Consider the following 19,794-nt stretch of genomic DNA (forward strand, 5'->3'; position numbering starts at 1 on the left):
CTTCTCTTCTCTTCTCTTCTCTTCTCTTCTCTTCTCTTCTCTTCTCTTCTCTTCTCTCTCCTCCCCTTCCCTCCTCTCCTTTTCTCTTTCTTTTTCCTCTCCTTTCTCCTTCCTTCCTCTCTTTCTCTCTCCTTCCCCATGAATCTCTCTTTCTTTGTCTCTCTCTACATTTCTCTGTGTCTGTGTCTTTCTCTCTAGCATTCTTGAATCAACAGGACATAATTAGAGTTTTCTCAGAAAGCTTTTCTACAGGATTTGTCTATGACCAATGACAAAGACCTAAAAGGATCAGCCCCTTTTCTAGGCATGTGATGACCACAAGGCTTTAGACATAAGCTTCCATGTAAATGCTAGCAACCTATGAATGAAAAGATGAGGCCTCTGGGGGATCATGAGGGTCCAGTACTACACCTCCACACACAGCCTGATACTTCCTGGCATTTAGCCACTTAGGGGATGAACTCCCTAGGAAGAGTGCCATTCTCCTCTCTCAAGTAGGCACCTATACCTTACCCATGCATCTTTCATCTTTTGTGGATCCTTGTATAAGAAAACTGAACACAGGAGACCCAGTTTCAGACTCAAATCACATCAATATCATCTTAGACAAAAGGTCTGGGAGCATCCTGACTTCTAGCTCCCTCACTGTCCTTCCAGTGCCTCTAAAAAGCAGATGGTGCTAACCTCCCTCACAGGAGAATAAAGCAGGGTTCAGAGAGGAGCAGGGTGTGGCCAGGATTCAAACCTGGGATTCTCAGTTCTAGCCAAGAACTCTTCCACTTGGGCACCATTGGAGCCTTGCTAGAAGCAGGACAGATATGGGGCTCAGTCTCCAGGACAGAGTGCAAGCTTTGTCACCTGCTTGTTCCTCTTGATACTTCCTTTCCAGTCTTTCTTTGGGCCAACATGGCACCTTTGCTGATGTCTACTCACCTTTCACTTCTGTTCCGTGCCCTGTAATCTCTATTTCATACAGACCTTGGAGTTTAGGGTTTGTGGTTGCTTTAATGCTGTTAAGCAGCCCGCGATGAATGGTGGGACTGATGCCCACCTACTGTCAAAGGGGTAGGGTAGACAGACACAGACATGATACTCCAAACCAAACTGCAAGGCAGAGGCAAAAATTCAAGGGTCTGTGTGTTTTCTTCGAGATCAAGGACAGGGCCTGGCGGGTGATGGCACCTTCCTGTGTGATGGAAAAACAAAGACATTTAGTCTGGACCCAGCTAGCCTAAATCTGGGAGGCAGAGGGATGTAGAAAGCTCAGTTTCTTCTGACTCAACGAAGCAGAGACCCACACCTAGTTCTCTGCCACTGTTCATTTTGTTATTATGTGAAGAAGTGTGCTGTTTCCATGGCAATGACCATCAGAGCTTTCTGGCCTCTCTGAGCACTCCACGATCCAAATCTGCTCCTATTTCCAAGCAGAGCTCATGGTTCTTGTGGGGACAGCGAAGGGCCACTTCACAACTTTTCCTAAGATGCTACTGCCGCTGGCCTAATGGAAGCGACACCTGTGATTTCCGTCTCCTTCGGTCAGGTCACAACTCTGTAGAGAATGTCGAGTGCTAGTAAAGAGCTATAGTTAGGGAACCGACCAGCTCTGGGGACATGGTGGCTGGCAGCCCTGTCTCCCTCTGCTGAGGCTTTCTTGAGAAGGCCTGAGGAGCTCCACCCTCTCTGTTGCTCCCTTGTGTGAACTGTGGCCCTTGAACACAAACAATGAAAACTCAGCCTGCCATAGAGAAAGAGGATCCAGGCAGTCCTGATGAGACTTGATAAGTTGGGGCAGATGGCAGAGGAGGAGGATTCCCCCTTTCAGTAGACTTGGGGAAGGGGATTGGGGGGAAAGATGGAGGAAGGGTGGGATGGGAGGGGAGATGAGGAAGGGAGCTACAATCAGGATATATGTATAACTTATAAAAAATAAAAACATAAAAGTAAATAAATAGTGGTGAATGGTAAAAAGAAAGAAAGAGAGAGAAAGCAAAGTACTCAGCCTGGGATGGACTCGGCCATGAGCAGCACCCTTGCCTTAAAAGGGAGAGGCTCCTTCCCCCAAGCCTGAGGAAGCACAAAAAACACAGCTTTCAGCAGTTCACTCAAGGTCACACTGTGCTCTAGAGGTGCCTTGCGCCCAGTGACTGACTGACGGAGCTCCACTCAAGAGGCTGGCCATGGAGCTAAAGGAGGCTTCTGTTGACATGGGACAGCATAGAGGACCCCCTTCTCAGAGGTGAAGGACTGTTAGTGTCAGGGAGGTGTATCAGCCCCCTAAGCCCGCTGTCACTCAGTGACTTCAGACACACAAATTGTCTCTCCACAGCTTTGGCAGTCAGAGGCCACCTAAAGTAAAGATGTGGAGAGACACGGTTCCTCTGTGAAGTTCTAAGTCAGAAGTAATTTATGTTTTCCCCGCCCCCACAGCTTTTCCAAGCCACGTACGGTCCTTTCTCCCACCTTCAGAGTCTCCCTTGTGCATCTTCTATGCCATTTAATGTCTTCCTGTCTCTACATCTTACCAGGCCTTTGTTTGGTGCTGGGTTCACCCGAGCAACCCCCACATATGGAGATCCTTGCTTTAATCATCGGCAGGCTCCGCCTTAATACGGACAGTAACCATCATGAATTCTGAGGGCTGGGATGTAGACTCCCCTGGGGCAGAGCATTGTTCAACTTCTTCCTGTGTCGGTTGACACCCAAGATAGCATTCCGGGCAAAGGAGAGGATTTGTGGAGGGTGGGGATAAATGTTTGTTATCCAAGAAGCTGTGGTGTAAGGGGAGCTGTTGGCCTGGGGGGAGGGGGTTGAGCAGAGGGGCTGATGCCAAGGCAGGAGAGGCCTGGGCAAACAGCGACACAGAAAGCTGGTCCACCCAGGGTGCTAGGTTTACAGTTATATAAGTGTCTTTTCGGTGTGTTTGTTCATAATCACCTGGGTTGACATTGGGATCGATGTCTCCTTTTCCTCTTGTGATTCTGGGAGAGTTTCATGTGTTTCAGGCAAGCCGTAATGCACACTAACTTAGAATTGCAATTTCTCATACTTGCCTTCAGCACTTGCTTAACTGTATGTGACATCAAGGCCAGCTCGATACCTCTTTGGTTCTGCAGCAGCCTTGGCTTAATGACAACACAGAGTGTATATACGACACTGACTGAAAACAGCATGGCTAGGACACCGTATCTTACAGGCTTATTCCAGGCCAGGACCTGGGACTGTCAGGTGGTTCTGCCAGCCCTTCATGCTGGTGAACCTCCAGAGGCTCTGTGTGTCTCACCTCTATTTGTGTAAGCCTTGCTGGTGTGTTTTTGATCACCTGCGTCTTGGCAGTATGACTGATCATCTTGAAGCTGAAGGGACAGGACATTTCTCCGTGTGTGGGGAACAGGCTGAAGAAAGCTTTAGGTTATCATACAAAGACTGCACAAGACCCTTATTACAGCTGGAGGCAGAGTCCGCTGAGCCTCACGGCACTTTCCTCTATGAGTTCTCTTCAGATTTTATTATTTAAAGGGTCATATGAGCAGAGGCTTAAGGGACAGCTCAGTAAGATGACCTAGTGCCCTGCAGGGGATGCAAGCTCAAGTCCCAGCAGCCACATCAGGTACCTAACAACCACCTGTAGATCCAGCTCCATGGTGTCCAGCATCTCTAACCTTTGTGGGAACCTACACACACACATAGAAACACACACACAGTTATAGATTCATGCACATATATCTACATAGATAAAATTAAAAAATATATATATATCTTTTAAAGGGTTACCCAGGTAGGGGTGAGGTATGCACAGCTTCATAGAGATCTCAACAGGCACCATGAAGTGACAGAACCCCCTGGTAACCCCTGTGCCCAGACAGGGGTAAGAAGTGTGAAGCCCGTAAGATAAGCTCCCCTGGTACCTCAATGAGAATGCCTCCAGAAGAAGGCACTGTGAGCCACAGACCTTTGTGCATGCACAAGGATGAGGTCTCAGACACACAAACCTCGCTTCCTTGGGAATTAGGGTGCTTCCTGACAGCTTGTGTAATGGGCTACATACATGGTCACCCCTTCTAGAATTCCTAGGGCTCACTGGCAGAATTCCGTACTGAAACAACCTTCTCTTTGATGTCCCTGTTTTACCAGACACTGAAGGATGCCAGCGACAATGCTCGCAAAGACTTCCATCGTGAAGCTGAGCTGCTGACCAACCTCCAGCATGAACATATTGTCAAGTTCTACGGTGTCTGTGTGGAGGGCGACCCTCTCATCATGGTCTTTGAGTACATGAAGCATGGGGACCTCAACAAGTTCCTGAGGTACAGTGATGGCTGGAGACAGCCTGGTCTTGGGAAGAGGGCAGAATGTCACTGCTCAGATAACCAGGGGGGAGGATAGAAGGCTTCTGAGAAGGATGAAGGGAAGCCCGGGCCCTCCTGTGGAAGAATCCTTGGTGATGGCTGAACCCACACATGGCAGGAAAAGGAAGCACATTTCTCTTTACCCTTGCCCATGTGCAGCTGACATGCACCAACCTGCATCCATTGAGCATTTGCTACATTTAAGCCTATGTGAGGTCTTAGCCTGGAGGAGGGTGCCAAGCGAACAAAAGATAAGCGTTGCCCGAGCCTACAGAAGCAGAAAGAGCTAAGGTGCCGAGGATGGTGTAGCAGGGTCAGGGTGAAGCAGGAGGAGAGGACGCAGGACACAGGTTGGAGAAGTTGAGGCTGGCAGAATACCTACCGTGTGGAGCTGATCTGACGTCAGGAGCTCTTGGATATAGAGTGGGGTGCACAGAGCCCAAAGCCCGAGTAGGGAAAGGCTGGAACAACATTTGATGGAACCACTGACAACTTGAGAAGGTGGCCACTGCTAACAATGTCCCCTTGTGCAATGTGGGAGTCAGCAGAGTCTCTAGAAGAGAAACAGGGTTTTCTCTTCTAGCGCCATTTGGATTAGACAGGAGGAAGTGGAGATAGTTAGAGGAACCTTAGAGTAAGCAGGAGTCACGAGGAAAGGCAAGTTTGCTCTGTAAATGCGTTATTGCGTACAGAACACGAGGGGTTAAAAGAGTGGCTTTGGAAGAGATGCTTTGATACAAAAGGAGGGTTGCAACCCCCAGAGATGTGAAGCTGGTACTCAGCTTTGGAATGTGCGCGTGAGCCGAGTGTTAACGCTGACATGGCACGGACTGGCAGGTGCAGTGGACGAACTGCTAGAGAAATTCTGCTGGTGAGCTCCTCAGTCAGTAAGAGCATCACACGAACAGACGAGCTTGATAACATGTCTTCGGGCTGTTAGTCACACTGGTGAGGACCCCTGGCGGGTGTCCCTCATCCTGTGACTGTCTAGAGAGAGGCACAGAGTGGGTCTTGAGGCACCACCTGTCCCAGTGTGGAGAGGAGAACATGGGTTCCCCTTCTCCGCCCGCACCAGCAGCATGCAGTTCCTGAAAGGGTCTTCACCCACCTTCCCCAGGAACCTCCACTCCAAGTCCCTTACAGCTCTTTCTCTGAGCTCCTTTCTTTAAACAAAAGCTGGCACCTTTGAAATATGAGCCTGCACGTTTCATGTATTTTGGTAGAGAATTAAAACTTGGGAGAAAGAGAAGATGAGACCACCCTTCTGATCTCTTTCCCTTCCCAGCCTCATTCCCCTGCCTGATTGGGCAATACAACATACACCCCAAGAACAAGTTCAGAGGGGAAGTTATCAGTTACTTTGGTTCCCACAACCCACTATCTCTGCTACGGTTTCCTCTTTATTTTGGTTCAGGGATCCCATCTCTCATGGAATGTCACCTTTTGGGCAGTGGTCACACATGGTCTTGCCGACCTTCTCTCATGTCCCAGGCCACACAGAAGTCAGCCCCAGACAGCTCCATGTGTCACTGGAAGATTCACACTGCAGGCTTAGCTATCAGTAAGTCACAGTAGGAATGACCAAAGGGGACAGCGCTCTGCAGTTGTCAGAGCTGGCTCTGTGGGTTGCTGCTGTCTCGACCGTCTTTGTTATGTCCTGCCAGAGATGGACCTCGGCTTTCCCTGTAGTCATGTGTGTAGGAAAAGTTGCCAGGTGAGGTCAGGTGTGGAAAATTCAAGGTATTGAGGGACAATCCTAACCCTTCATACTGTTAGGAAAGTTTTCATTGTGGGTGAAAGACAGGGGTAACGGCAGATTCTATACTCTGCATTGTTGGAGCTAATGTAAAAAGAAATAAAAAATACTGACTTGGGTTGGGGGCTGTTGTTCCTATGAGAAATATTTTCATCATTCCCCAGGCCTCCTCTCCAACCCCAAAATAGCCCTTCTTAACTACTATAACAAAACAAAGCCACATGCAATTATCTGGATGCAGTTATATGCATCTGCACTTTCAGACTGTGGGGTGTGTGTGTGTGGTGTGTGTGTGTGGTGTGTGTGTATTGTGGGTGTGAATGGGTATGTGAAATATGTGAGTATAAGTACGTATGTTTGAGTGTGCATGTGTGTTCTGTGTGTGAGTATGAGGGTGTGTGGTAGTGTATTGTGTGAGGATGTTTGTATGAGTGTAGGTATATGCACACGAATGTCTGTGTGTATATAAACGTGAGCCTCCATGGGTGTGGCAGTGTGTGAATATGAGTTTATGTGCATATGTGTGTGCATGTGTGTGTATGTGTGCATTCAAGTGTGGCTGAGTGTGAGTGCGTGTGTGTTCGTGAGTGCGTGTGTGGACTTCCTGACTCTGTCAGCCACACCCCAGCTTCCCCACTGCCTTCTGGAAAGCCCTCCCCTGACATCCTCCACAGGGCGTGGAGAGCTCGGAACCTCAGGGGCTTGGTTCCAAAATCTGCTACACTCTGGAGCAGCGTGGCTGCCAGGAGCAGACTCAGGTGCAGCCATGCATTGCGAGCACAGACTGCCCTCTCCCTGGGAGGAGGCCTTGCCTGGGCTGCCATGACAGATCCCCAAGCATCTTGGCAGTGCCTGATAAAGCCAGATGTCTTCTGCCTCTACCAAGCACAGTGTAGCAAGGGCTTGCATTAGGCAGAGTGGACAACAAGAAGGAAAATGTCATTTCAAGATTTTCATAATCTCCTTCCCCCCAGAATCTCTCCAAAGTTCCCTTCTGGTATGGAGAAAGATAGATGAGTGATTTTCAAGTTGGAACAGATAATATTTATCCAGAATTTCTAAGCATATAGATGTGTTAATTTATGAGAACCAAATAATATTTAAAAATTAAATTTAAAGATAAACTCACTATTATCCTAACTACTCCTGCAGTGCAGTTAATCATGCTGCAGGAGATGGAGCCGGGACTCCACCCTACGCCCCAGGACCCCTCCTTCCTCTCGTCCAGAGAAAGCGGCTGTTAACATCCTCAGAGGGTTATGGTTTAGGGATTGGCAGGGAGCCACTGTATGACATGGATAAGTCTTGGTGACCAGAGCTGGAAAATAACGGTTGGCAACATTTAATTATACATTTTAAAATAGCTATGGGGATGATGCTATTAATACAAGGGAAGATAAGTGTCTAGGTGATGTGTATGTCAGTTTTTTGGTCTAATCTTACTTTATACATCCTACACATGCATTAAACGCCACACTACCTCCCACAAATGCATATAACTATTGTGTGCCAATCAATTTTTATAGTAAGCTTAACAGATAAACTCTAATTTTAAAAAATCAGATGGTAAGGTGCAGCCCCTGGTCTGATCCCTATCACTGCACATTTGGACAGGTAATAAAGAAAGAGGGGTGAGTCACAGAGCCAGCTCAGGGGGGTGAATTGCCAGCTGCAAGACATGCTGGAGACCACCAGGTCAGGAAGGTTTAGTGGCCTCCTGTCGGTGCTGTAAGCCACCATAAGGGGAGGTGTTGCCACTCTTTACGGAGCTCGTCCTGGAAGAAGTGACGTGAGTGAGTTTTTATTTTCAAGAGATGCAGGAGGACCTGGGCTCCAGGAGGCTCATCTGTCCTCCCCTTTTTTAAGGGATGTCCACTCCAAGAAAGCAAAGGCATGCTGAGGCTTCTGCCTCTGCATTCTCAGAAGCAGGCAGGAAAAACAGCTGTTCAAGAGCGCCAGAGTCTCAGCCGTTCATGGGGCTCTAAAGAGAATCGGTGTCAGGGCCATCATCTTTCTTTTCTTTGTCGAGTACAAGGCTGGTGTAGGAGGTTTGCAGAGGTGTGTTTTTCAGGAGGGGTTTGGACGTTTCCTTCACCCTGGGGTCAATGCTTCCTGCAGATGCAGGAGTCTCGTTTTCTGTAGCTGACACAGGTTATAGCTGACATTGACTTACTTTATTCATTCCTCGAAGAACTGAAGTTTCTCTTAGTCTTTTAGATGACTTATTAGGTTATGTGTGTCCCTAGGTCCTTTACCTGAGGCTGACGTCTCTGTGAGTAATCTTCTGTGAGGTGGGAAGGACCTTGACATCCTCGAGAAAAGAAAAGTTCCTATTTTCCTCACATCTCTATAGCTCCATGTCAGACTCAGGTTTTTGCAAAGCCTCCCCCGCCCCCTGCATTCACTCTGTAAAAAGTCCCTCCCCAAACCTTAGAAGCAGTCTGGATTCTTCCTCCTGGCAATGCTTTTAGGATGGTGATCCTAGGATCTGGTTTACAGAATAAGGAAACAGACCCAGAGGGTTATATAACTCTCTTGTATTAAGACTGGGTTCAAATTCAAGCCTGACAGTCCAAGCTTTGGTTTCCGTGCCCTGTCTTGTCTTCTAACCTCCAGGGATGTTTCCAGGGCTGTTCCTGGGTGCCACAAAAGACAGCTGGGGCCTGGGGTTTGAGGAGAGGTGAAATGTGTTAAGACTTGCTGGTAAGCAACCAGGAAGTTCCTCCCCAGGGAACGGTTACATCCAGGTATTCAGAGACAGAGGAGGGAAGCAAGGCATCACCCAGCGTAATATTCCCCCTGTGCCTTTGACTAATGAGGAAATTGCAGATTAGTGAGGTTCAAAGACTTCTCCAGATCAGGGTGCTAGATAGTGTTGGACTGGGACATGCCCCACACCTCTCACAGAGAAAGCAGGGGTAAAAGGCCTGGTGACAGCATGTTTTAGAAATGCTGCAGCCTTGAGGGAGAAAGGGGCATATCTGGGCTACAACAGTTCATGGAAGGCAGGATCCAGGCTAAAAATGCTGGATAACCCTGTCTCTCTCACTTTCAAACACTCACGTGCAGTTCTGGGACCCAACCCAAGAGGAAGACACCACTTTAAAATGTATGGATAACCCTCCTTCTTTGTTGCAAGCATTTCCAAGTTCTAGATGGAGACCTCTCCCTTCTTATTTTGCCCAAGCTACGCAGGCAGAAACAGAAGTACACTTTTCATTACTTCCTGTATCATCTTCTCAGGGAACAAGGAACACAGGCATCTATGTTGTAAGCTCGTGGGGATGAATGGCCAGGCTGGATAGGACCCTGAAAGAGTGAAAGGTGACTTGAAAGCCACACTTGGCCGCAGATCAGATGGACTGAAGGGGACCACGAGCTGCCCTTTTTGGCAGGGACATCTGGAGTCGTCAGCATTGAGACAGGGTGGCCTGCAGCAGTACTGCTTGGAGCAAGGATGGGACCCCCTGATGCCAGGACCATGCATGACTCTAGGAGAGCCAGCCTCCACGACGAACCTTTTTTTCTTCTCAGCCAGGTTATGTATGCCTCTCAGGGTTTGAGGCTGTGGTTGATGTCTGACGGTGGCAGAGTTATGAATTCCTTGAAACATACGCCTGTTGGTGTGTTGGCATGGGGGCTCACCAGCCAGCCCACACAGCCCAGGGATTCCGCTCCAGAGAAATGAGGCTGCCAGGTGCTCCTCTCTTGGCTGTAGAGATGAAACTGTGGGTGGAATGGGAAACCTTCTTCACCCAAGTCAGGCAGTGTCCTCCAGCTCCCGCAGCTTAGTGGAGCCTGAGGGCCCCTCCGGTCTTCCAGCTGTGGGTCTAGCCCCCTGTCTTCTCCCACAGGGCACACGGACCTGATGCAGTGCTGATGGCAGAGGGCAACCCACCCTCTGAGCTGACGCAGTCCCAGATGCTGCACATCGCTCAGCAAATAGCAGCGGGCATGGTCTACCTGGCGTCCCAACATTTTGTGCACCGCGACCTGGCCACCCGGAACTGCCTGGTGGGAGAGAACCTGCTGGTGAAAATCGGGGACTTCGGGATGTCCCGGGACGTGTACAGCACCGACTATTATAGGGTGAGTAGCTGTCCCGGCAAGGAGATCCTCCTAACTGGGAGAAGCCCCGTGTATTCATATGCTCGGGCAGGTGTATGAACGGATCGCTGGTTAATGGAAATTGACTCCCTGCAGTCCTGGAGACTTGTAAGATCATGGTGGTAGTGGGTGTGACATCTTCCCAGGCCCTCTCATCAGAATGCAGGTGGCTGTCATCTCTGTATCTTCCACGATTTTTATTTTTATTTATTTTTACATGCTTGAGCTTTAAGGGGACAAGTCACTTCGAAATCTCCTCTTCCAATTCAGACACCACCCAGACTGGATTAAAGCCCACCCTTTTGTTCCCATTTTCTCTACGTCAACCTCTTTTAAGTGCTGCTTGGAGCGCAGTCATGTTCTAGGGCCTGTCTATGTCCAGCATGTATGCGTTAGGGCAAGCCCTTCTTCACCATGGCTCTCCAGAGTGTTCTGTTACATTGCCAAGAGAAACTGCATCCACGTTTCCAGGGTGTTGCTTGAGGGCACAATGATCAAGAATTTAACCGGGAACTTTCATTGGATGCTGGGAAATGATACCTAGACACCTTGAGGGTTGAGCGTGTATGTACCTATTCATATAAATGGCAGTCCGGAAGACCGTGGCAGTTCCCTCACAGAACCACACTGGGTGAGAGCAGCGGGGCACTTACACATATGGGTGCGGTGAGTGAGCTTTTGCCAGCCTGTTCTCGAAGAGTCCCATCCCAAAAGGGCAGACTCAGTGACGGTGCTTCAGATCCGCTGGCTACTTGTGGTTGGAACACTGAGTATGTTAGGTTTGTAAATGGAAGTCTTTGAACATGGACATGAAGAATGGGGACATTTCTGGAAACCCAGAAGTCAAAACAGAGGGAAGGTTTAACGGGATCTTGAAATCTTCTTTGTTTATTGTTTGTGTCACTTGCCATCTTCCAGAACAGGGTAAGGCTGGTGGAGGCAATGTCGTCCTTGGCCTTTGCGCAGCTCATGACTGTCTCGAAGATGAACCTTCTTAGCTCTTTCCCACTGCCAGTGTTACTACCCTTAGTTTAAGAAGGTAGATCTACACCTTGTTCCATGTTTTCCACCAGACTGTTTGGTGGTGTTTCTTCCTTTGTTGCCTTGATGAGCATTGCTCATCTCTGGTCTGCGGAAACTAAACAGAAATTAAGTTGGGGGCTCTCTCGGTGTTTACAGGAGATATGAGAAGTCTTAATTTCAAGGGTCTGAAACAGAACTTGGTAGCAGAATCTGCCTCAAGTCTGTAAGTGGTTGGCTTTTTCCAGGTGGTTATTTTACAGACATACCTGCTTTATTACGTTAATTTTCCTTGGTGCAAGGTAGGGATGAGTATGTTCCAGTTTCAGAAGAAACAAATGGGTGCTTCTCTGAGGTAAGGTTTTTCTGATCTTCATGAGTATGTAAAGAAGAAACATGTGGTCTAAGCAACAACTTTTTTTTTAAGGTTGTAAAGGACTTGGAACAAAGAAAGAACTCAATAAATGTTGTGAATTAATTATTATGCAAATCAATAAGGGCTATTTCATCCCAGTGCCAGGACTGAAGTAGGTGAAACCCCAGCGTTCTCAGCATCTCCTGAGTGATAATTCAGAAAACATTGTTTTATTGTTGAAAAATCTCAACAATAAAAATATCAGCCACTCAGTTCAAAACTAAGCAAAATATTTGAACAGACGTTGTTCGAAAGATTATATAAAAGGGTCAAAAGGCACAAAAAAAGATGTTTAGCACCTCAGTCATTAGGGAACTGCAAAGGAAAATAGCAATTAGATATCACCTCACAGTTCTGGAATGCTGTAATAAAGATGGACAGACAGTAGTATGGACTGGCCAGGATGTGGAGATATTAAAATTCTTATCCATTGCTCACAGGAAAGCAAAACTGTGCAGGTGCTTTGGAATCCAGCTCAGCAATAGCTTAAAATCTCAACACGAAGCCACAATACAACCTAACTATCTTCTCCTATCAATATACCAAAAAGAACTGAAGTTGTGTTTATGCAAAAGCTTCTGGGAGAGTTATTTATGATGTCTAAAGAGTACAAGCCACTGAAGTATCCATCAACAGTTAAATGGATAAAAACAACGTGGCTAGTCAGTGGAATGTTATCCAGCAATAAAAAGAAATGAAACCTAGCCCATGGCACAACATAGATAAAAATTTAAAATATCATGTTAAGGAGCTGATGAGATGGCTCAGGAACTAAGAACACTTGCTGCTCTGGCTGAGGACCTAGGTTTGGTTCCAGCTCCCACCTAGTGTCTCACAACCAACTCTAACAGTTCGAGAGGATCTGACATCCTCTTCTGCAGGCACTACACACACATGGTACACACACACACACACACACACACACACACACACACACACACGCAGACAAAGCATTCTTACACATAAACTAAAGTAAATAAATCTAAAAGAAATTTCAAAAAGAAAAAGAAAACCATGGTATTAAGAGGAGGAAGCCGGGCACAAAAAGGCAAGTACCACCTAACTTCATTTACCAGGAGTGTCTAGAATGAGGAAAATCTAAGGACAGGAAGTTGGTTGGTTTTCCAAGGGCTTGAGGGAGGGACCATCAAAGAGCGACTGTTGCCGGGTCCAGGGCTTGGGATGTGGAGGGGTGTAATTTAAGAATTACATGACGGTTTAAGGTACAGCATTTTAAGTATACTTAAAATCCAACAGCCTCGTGCACTTTCAAGAAAAGAAATCTTGAAAAAAAGAAAGTAATAGAGTAGCAGCAGTCATTGCATATATATTAATCTTGAACATTTATGCATTATTTACACTGCAGCATTGGTCATTTTTTTATTGTCATTCGTTAGGAAAAGCCTCTGCGTGGAACATCAGACCCATGCTAGGGCATCCACTCTTCTCCCTTCAAGGGCACCTACATACATGTGGTATGCGGGAACTCACACAGGTGCGCACACACGCACATCTCTTTAAGAGTAATAATAAGTCTATAAGAATTGTTGACGTACTTCCTGACTTGTTGACGGCAGGGAGGCGGATTTCCCACTCCTTCGCGTATTAGAAGTTCCTGACGTTTTCCCAGTTGTGAATATGCTTTGGAAGGTTAGAGGCTGTAGAGACGACTCAGGGGCTGAGAACACGTACAGCTCTTGCAGTAGACCCAGGTTTGATTGGCAGTTCACAACCCCCCGTGACTCCAATGAGGGTAACTCCAAGAACTCTAAGCCTTCTCCTACTTTCAAGGTCATCTACAGGGCACAGGACACACACACACACACACACACACACACATTTATTTAAAAGTAATGATAAATCTATACAAAGTTATTAACTCCGTCCCCTTACTCGTGGCTATTACTCAACTGTAGTTGCAGAGTCTGTACTTTCGTAGGACTTTTACTCACAGAAAACGAGAGGAGGAACCAGCTACACATTGTCACAGAGGGGAATAAAGATGCAAGAAAAAAAAAGAGGTAAATGACAATGGAAGACAGGACACAGGGTAGGAAACTTGGAAAATGAGTTAGGTGTTTGTTTCAAAATAATAGTTCACCCTCTGGCTTCATGAAAGCATCATCAGAGAACTGGCTTGGAGAATAATTTTACTCATTGAAATAGTAATGCCTACCTATTACACCTGTTGAGCCTGTCGAATGGCTAAGCGGGAATTACCGCTTGGTTTTTTCAGGAGAACTCCAGAGCACCCCTGAGGCACCACACACCCTCCATACAGAGTACCCCCCCATTTCTAACCTTGATCCTAATCCCATCATCAGTGTCTCCTGTGCACCCCGCCACCAGGACCAGCTAGGTCATGATCTTTTTCTTGAGGTTGATGTTTCTCTTTCCCCAGCATCTTCCACCAGGGTTTTCTCATCATTTCCTTCCTATCTGCTTCGAGAGCCCATACCACATTTGACTCCTCACCAATTCGAGAAAGGCTTTCAGCGGCAAGAACCGGGCAGAAGGCTGGCTAAGCCTAGTCTATTAGTTGCCTTTCTGTTGCCGTGATAAAATACAATGACTAAAATCATTGCTTAGGAAGAGTTCTCTTTGCCTCATGGTTCCAGGGAGCTGGATGCCCACAGCAGCAGGGAAGGCAAGGTGGCAAGAGTGGTTATCCGGGCCTGGAAGCTGAATGGTCACATCACACAGGAAGCAGAGGGAGCAAGCTGAAAGGGGGGCAGCGATAACGTTTCGCGGCCTACCCCAGTGACGCAATCCTTCCACCAACGCCCCCCCATCCTAATATCCCACCCCCTCTCCAAACAGTGCCAACTGGGGATGTTCAAATTCAGGAACCTATGGGGGACATTTCTCATCTGAACCGACACACCCAGGTCACCTTACCTGAAGAATTAGGAATCGACTGACTCGTTTGGGAAGTGGCAGATCACTCATCTCTAAGACAGATCTAACCCTACCAAGACCCTGAAGTTTCTGCTCACAGTGACTCGGGCATGGCTTTGTAGGGTGGCCCCAGAGCTGTGCTGGTGGAAATAGCTGGTGGCAGCTGTTCCTGGTCACGAGGGAGCTGGAGGCCCCAGGAAGCCTGTGCCACCAGCCCGGTACAGCTGAGTTAATTACACCCTCCCAGTGAAGAGAGAAATCAGAGTTTGCATTTAAACCAGCCTGGCATGGCGAGCCCAAAATTACTCGAGCATTTTTGTTTTCTAGATTGTTCTAATTAGCAGCTCTCTGCACCCAGCCTTCTATTTTTTTTTTCCTTCTCTCCACTGGCAAAACATTCAAGGATGATCAGAAGCAGATTTGTCACATTGTACTGGGACATCATTCTGCTTGGTCATTACTCTGCCACTGTGAATTCATTGAATTCTCTCTCTCTCTTTTTTTTTTTTTTTGTTTTTTTAATTTGCACTTTGGTAGGTTTCTATGTTTGGGTCTAACTTGAGTGTAAAATAACATAATCTGTTGGCGATTAGAGAGGCCCAAACATCTGAGGTGGTAGCTTTTAAGGAGTGCTCTTCTGCCTCAGGCTTTAGCTTTGTGTAGACGTGAAAAGAAATCCTTCTCTTTAATTCAGCTCTACTGAAGAGTGAGGAAAAAGGGAAGAATAAGTAAACTGATTTGTGGTAGGCATTTAAGGAGGTAAGTGAAGTAAATGATCAAAGCAAGGCCTTGTTCAGAATCCCAAATGTCAAACTGTTATCACCAGTGAACTACGGAATCCTCACTGGAGGCTCAGTAAAGGTTGACTGCCTGATGGAGGAAGGCAATGTGCTACGTTAAGACCCCAGCGGATGTAGCAAGTGCCAGAGACATACAGCCAACTAGTGGACCAACTTACGGCTTCACATCCTCCCCTTATTTGCCCATGATGAGTGAAAAGGCTGACAAGACCTGACACAGTGTGGAAGAAGAGCAGATAAAACCTGATCAGGCGGGAGCTGGAGAGATGGCTAATCGTTAAGGTTCAGAGCACTTGCTGCTCTTGTAGCCAACCCTGGTGTGGTTCCCGCCCACATGGGAACTCTCCATCTTAACTCTGGCTTCAGGAGACTCATTGCCTTCCCCTGGCATGCATGTGGTGCATATACATATATGCAGTAAAAATACTCAGACATGTAAAATAAAGATAAATGAAAGTCTTTAAATGTTGAAAAATTTTAATTAAGATCAACTGCCATAATTTGGTCTTCAAAGCAAATGTGTTTAGGGAATATTTTTACCTAATACAAACATTTCTAGATAGAAAAGTAGGTAGGTAGGCAGATAAACTCCTTCTTGATACGTTTTTAGTTTCTTATTATGTGTTGTACCAACACTATTCCCTCTCTGAGAGGCAGCACAGAGAGTAATTTTTCTTCATCTCCCGCTTTTCATAAGCAGGGCAGTTGCTCTCAAATCTTCGATCCCATTGGTTCATACGAATAGGGACTGCAGCACAGAGCCCCTGACACCATCAAAATTAGCTCCTGAGTATTTCCCTCTTCTAACATGAGGGCGAGTCTTCCGCCCCTGATGTCTGTACAGACTGACTCAGCACGGGCGCATTGTCGATGAAGACAACGGTTGGGGGGGACTGTCACTTTGGCTCTGTCGATGGGTTTACAAGACGTCTGGGTTTGTGTTTGTCTGGCTCAGATTTGGGTGGCTCAGATGCCAGGACTGCTGACCTTTGGAGGTCAAACTGGGGGTGTGAGATGCCCCATCTCAGATGACTGCTTGGCAGGAAAGACACGAGAACTGAGGTTGCTCCCACAGAGCACCGTCACAGAGCGGCTTCCTCTGTAGACCACTTGAAACCAAACCCAATGTTCATTTCAAGGGAAAACTCGATACCTCCCTGAAAGCAAGATGTCCTTTGTGCCATCAGCTCTCCTGTGTATGTGTCATTTCCCTATTTTCTTTGCCACTATAAAAGACTTACACAATGACTCTTGACTCTCATATGAACAATTATAGATTGTTCTAGTTGGGCTCTTTTGCTTAAATTAGTGGCTTCAGGGGAAAAAGTGAGATATTGTCTATTCTTTGAAATCTTCACTCTGTTCTCTCAACATTTAGAGCATAGTTGAGAGGAACCGTCTGCCAGAGAGAAATCAGAACACTGAGTTCAGGCTAATTCTGTATTAAAGGAGATTTGCATAAATTATTTCAAATTTCTCAAGTTGGTTGAGTTTGTACCCAAACTTTCCTAAAAACTTTTTACTTATACCTTCTCTGAGTTTTAGCAGGGCAAGGGCAAGAGTCCTCTTACTCATTCATCCATTCATTCATTACTTTATTCAATAGCCATTATTTATTTAACACACATATAGGAAACAAATATCATACAGTATACTGAATATAAAAGGAGCCTAGAGAAAAGGCATCTGAGCTCTGCTTGGAATTTCTCCCTAAGGGGACAAGGTCTGTCTTGGATTTGTACACTGAGGACCCCAGGAAAGAAGCTTTGGAAAGTCAGAGAGGAGATCAACCTGATATTTAAAACGTAAACACCAAGTAGTTCTATTGTCTAGAAGGCTTCAAGCAATAAAAGGATGACAGAGACATGTAATAGAATATAAGGAGAGTTGGCAGGGTAGACTTCATGGGTGTGGCCAGGGAACGGACACTTTTTTGCCATGTACCCATGGTATTTGGGCTATTACCAAATTCCATAGGGCACCTGTTGATCATACCTACAGTTTTATATCCATCTTCTGAGCTGAAAAAGACCAATGAGCTTTTCTACACCAAGAAATGTATTCTAATATGTGTACCTTTTTGTCTCCTTTATTGGGTTCATATATCTACCACCCTTTAACCCTTATCCACCCCTATCTCTTCCAAGCTCCCTAACACTAGGTAGAAGAGAAAGAAGGTTAGAGGGGAAATGGGGCATCAACTTCTTTAGACTACTTCCTACTGATTAGGGGCATTGAGTTTCTTGGGGAAAGTCCAATCTTCATTGTCAGAATACCTCCAAATGGCAAACCAGCAAAGCAGCAACAGCAAACACATCAGCAAGGACCAGCAGCAGTGGGGGCAGCAGGGTGTGTGGGGGGGAGTAGCAGCCACCTCATACCCTCTGGGGGATTTCCCCATTCATATCCTCTGCAGAGTCCCTAGAATTAAACTATCTGCATCTGACAAAAATCACACCCCTTCTAGAACAGGAGACAATCATAGTTAAAGACTGTGGACAAACTGAAGCAGTCCCGTATCCCACATCTGGGATTAAGGAAAAAAACATTTGCATAGCATAACTGGGTATTTTAAGAAATCAAACTTCTTACTACATCCTTGGATCTATGAAAACAGCCTCTCAGCAAAGGCCAACATCCCTACCTCTGTAGCTCCTTGTTCTACCTGAGGGAACATCACTTAATTCTGTATACAAACTGACAAAGAGTTAACTTCAGTGAGAGAGAGAGAGAGAGAGAGAGAGAGAGAGAGAGAGAGAGCAAGCTGTGGTCACTGAGTATTTTCCTTTAAGGCCCCCCTCAAAGCCTTTCATTTCTTATTTTGTCTGGTGATCTTTAACAAGAACCTTAGGAAGCCGTAGAAGCCAGAGTGGAAGAGCTGGCGTGGAGATGCACTGTCTAGGCCCTCTGTTCCACACACATTCCAGCTGAGGAAGAATGCTAGCAGGAGTAGAGTCAAATTCTAGCATTTGTCTTCTGGGGTTCTTATTCAGGAAGCCTTTAGCTTATCCACTTTGTACACGGAGGTGATGTATTCAAACACAAAGCAATGCTTCTTGGTAGGAGAGACGCAGGTATAGTAGACCTCTGCCATTCTTGAACAGGTTGGAGGACTCTCAGGAGTCCTGGGAGGTGCTTTCTATCCCTGCGCCCAGCTCCCCATGTGGTGCTCTCAATGACATCACTCAGTCCATGCTACTGTAAGCTGACAGCAAGAGCCAACCAGGCTATAAAGGAAGGAGCATCAGTGTTGCAGGCTCATATGTCTGGCTTCTAACCTTGTGATCATAGGGGTTAGAAATGTCTTTGACCAAAAGCATCAGTTTGTTCTTAATGTTGGCGAAACAGGTAGGGGGCTGCCTTGCTCCAGCAACAGAAACTAACAGGTGGGAGTGCTGATTGACTCAGAGACCTTCTAATCTCAGAGCTACCACCTGGCACGAAGTTCCTTTAGTCCTGTCCTCCTGCCCTTAACTGCTGTGACTGCAAACACCAAAGGTGAGAGGTCACAGGAGGAAGGAGGAGGCCTTGTAAGAGGCAAAGACCTATGACTATGACCACCAGAAATAATCTTTCCCTAAACACCTCATTTGAAAATTTTTCTTTTACACCCTGTTGGCAGGAGGTAAGTTAAAATGAAGGGCTGAGTTCACTTGCAAAAAAAAAAGAAAGAAAAGAAAAAAACTAGAAAAATTTGGGTTCTGAAATTGAGGAAAGGAAGGGGAGGACAAAAATGAATGATTTTGGTGTAAGAAAACTGTCACACTGATCTTGTGTTCTGAGATAGCCCCAATTTCCTTCTTTGCCATGAGTTCTTGCCTTGGAAATGTTTTGGGGAGAAATACATCAAAGTGGTTCATAGCCATAGGTTAAGACGTAAGTCCTCGGAATCTTTGGTCCTTCATGTGTGGAGGCTTTTCCTCTGAAGTCTACGATTCTCCTGGTCTCAGATAATTTAAAAATGATGTGCCTTCTGGGTTCCTCTATCGCTGACTTCCTGGATTTCGAGCCTTATGGTTTTCATCCATTTGGGTCGTTATCTGTTCAGACATTTTCTGGTGTCCCTCCATCTCACAGATTCCTGAGCACCCATGCCATCTGTACGTTGCTTCTCCTGATCATTCCGCTTTGGAAGGTCTCAGCTGCTCTGTCTTCTGTTTCGGTAAACTCCCCTGCAGGCCTGACCTTCCTAAGTTCACTTCCCTATCCCCATCCTGCCTGGTCTCATTTCTAAAAGTCCAGTGGGTGTCTTTTCTTATCTCACCCACGTCTCTGGTGTCTTAAGATAGGAGACAGAGCCAGAGGGAATATTCAGGTGTTTTCCTAAAACTCAGCGTGAGCTCTGCATAAATTTCAGTTGGTTCCATTTTCTCCTCCTATGGGGCATGCCTTCTGGAAATGCCTGGTTGTTTTAGGTGGAAAGCCAGCAGTGTGACTTTTTTTCTCATTTAA

At 46.5% G+C, this 19,794-nt stretch overlaps 1 protein-coding gene across 3 annotated transcripts in view; it reads left to right on the forward strand.

The window, feature by feature from the left end:
* Positions 1–19,794, forward strand: part of Ntrk2 (neurotrophic receptor tyrosine kinase 2) — a 297,297-nt gene that overhangs the window by 229,039 nt on the left and 48,464 nt on the right. For all 3 annotated transcript variants that reach the window (XM_055629282.1, XM_055629283.1, XM_055629284.1), the window contains 2 exons: positions 4,132–4,304; positions 9,957–10,191. In XM_055629282.1, coding sequence (XP_055485257.1) covers positions 4,132–4,304; positions 9,957–10,191 — 408 coding nt within the window. The remainder of the gene's footprint in view (positions 1–4,131; positions 4,305–9,956; positions 10,192–19,794) is intronic.

The sequence above is a fragment of the Psammomys obesus genome, unplaced genomic scaffold (assembly GCF_907164565.1).
Source record: "Psammomys obesus unplaced genomic scaffold, mPsaObe1.curated_primary_1811, whole genome shotgun sequence".
Lineage (NCBI taxonomy): Eukaryota > Metazoa > Chordata > Mammalia > Rodentia > Muridae > Psammomys > Psammomys obesus.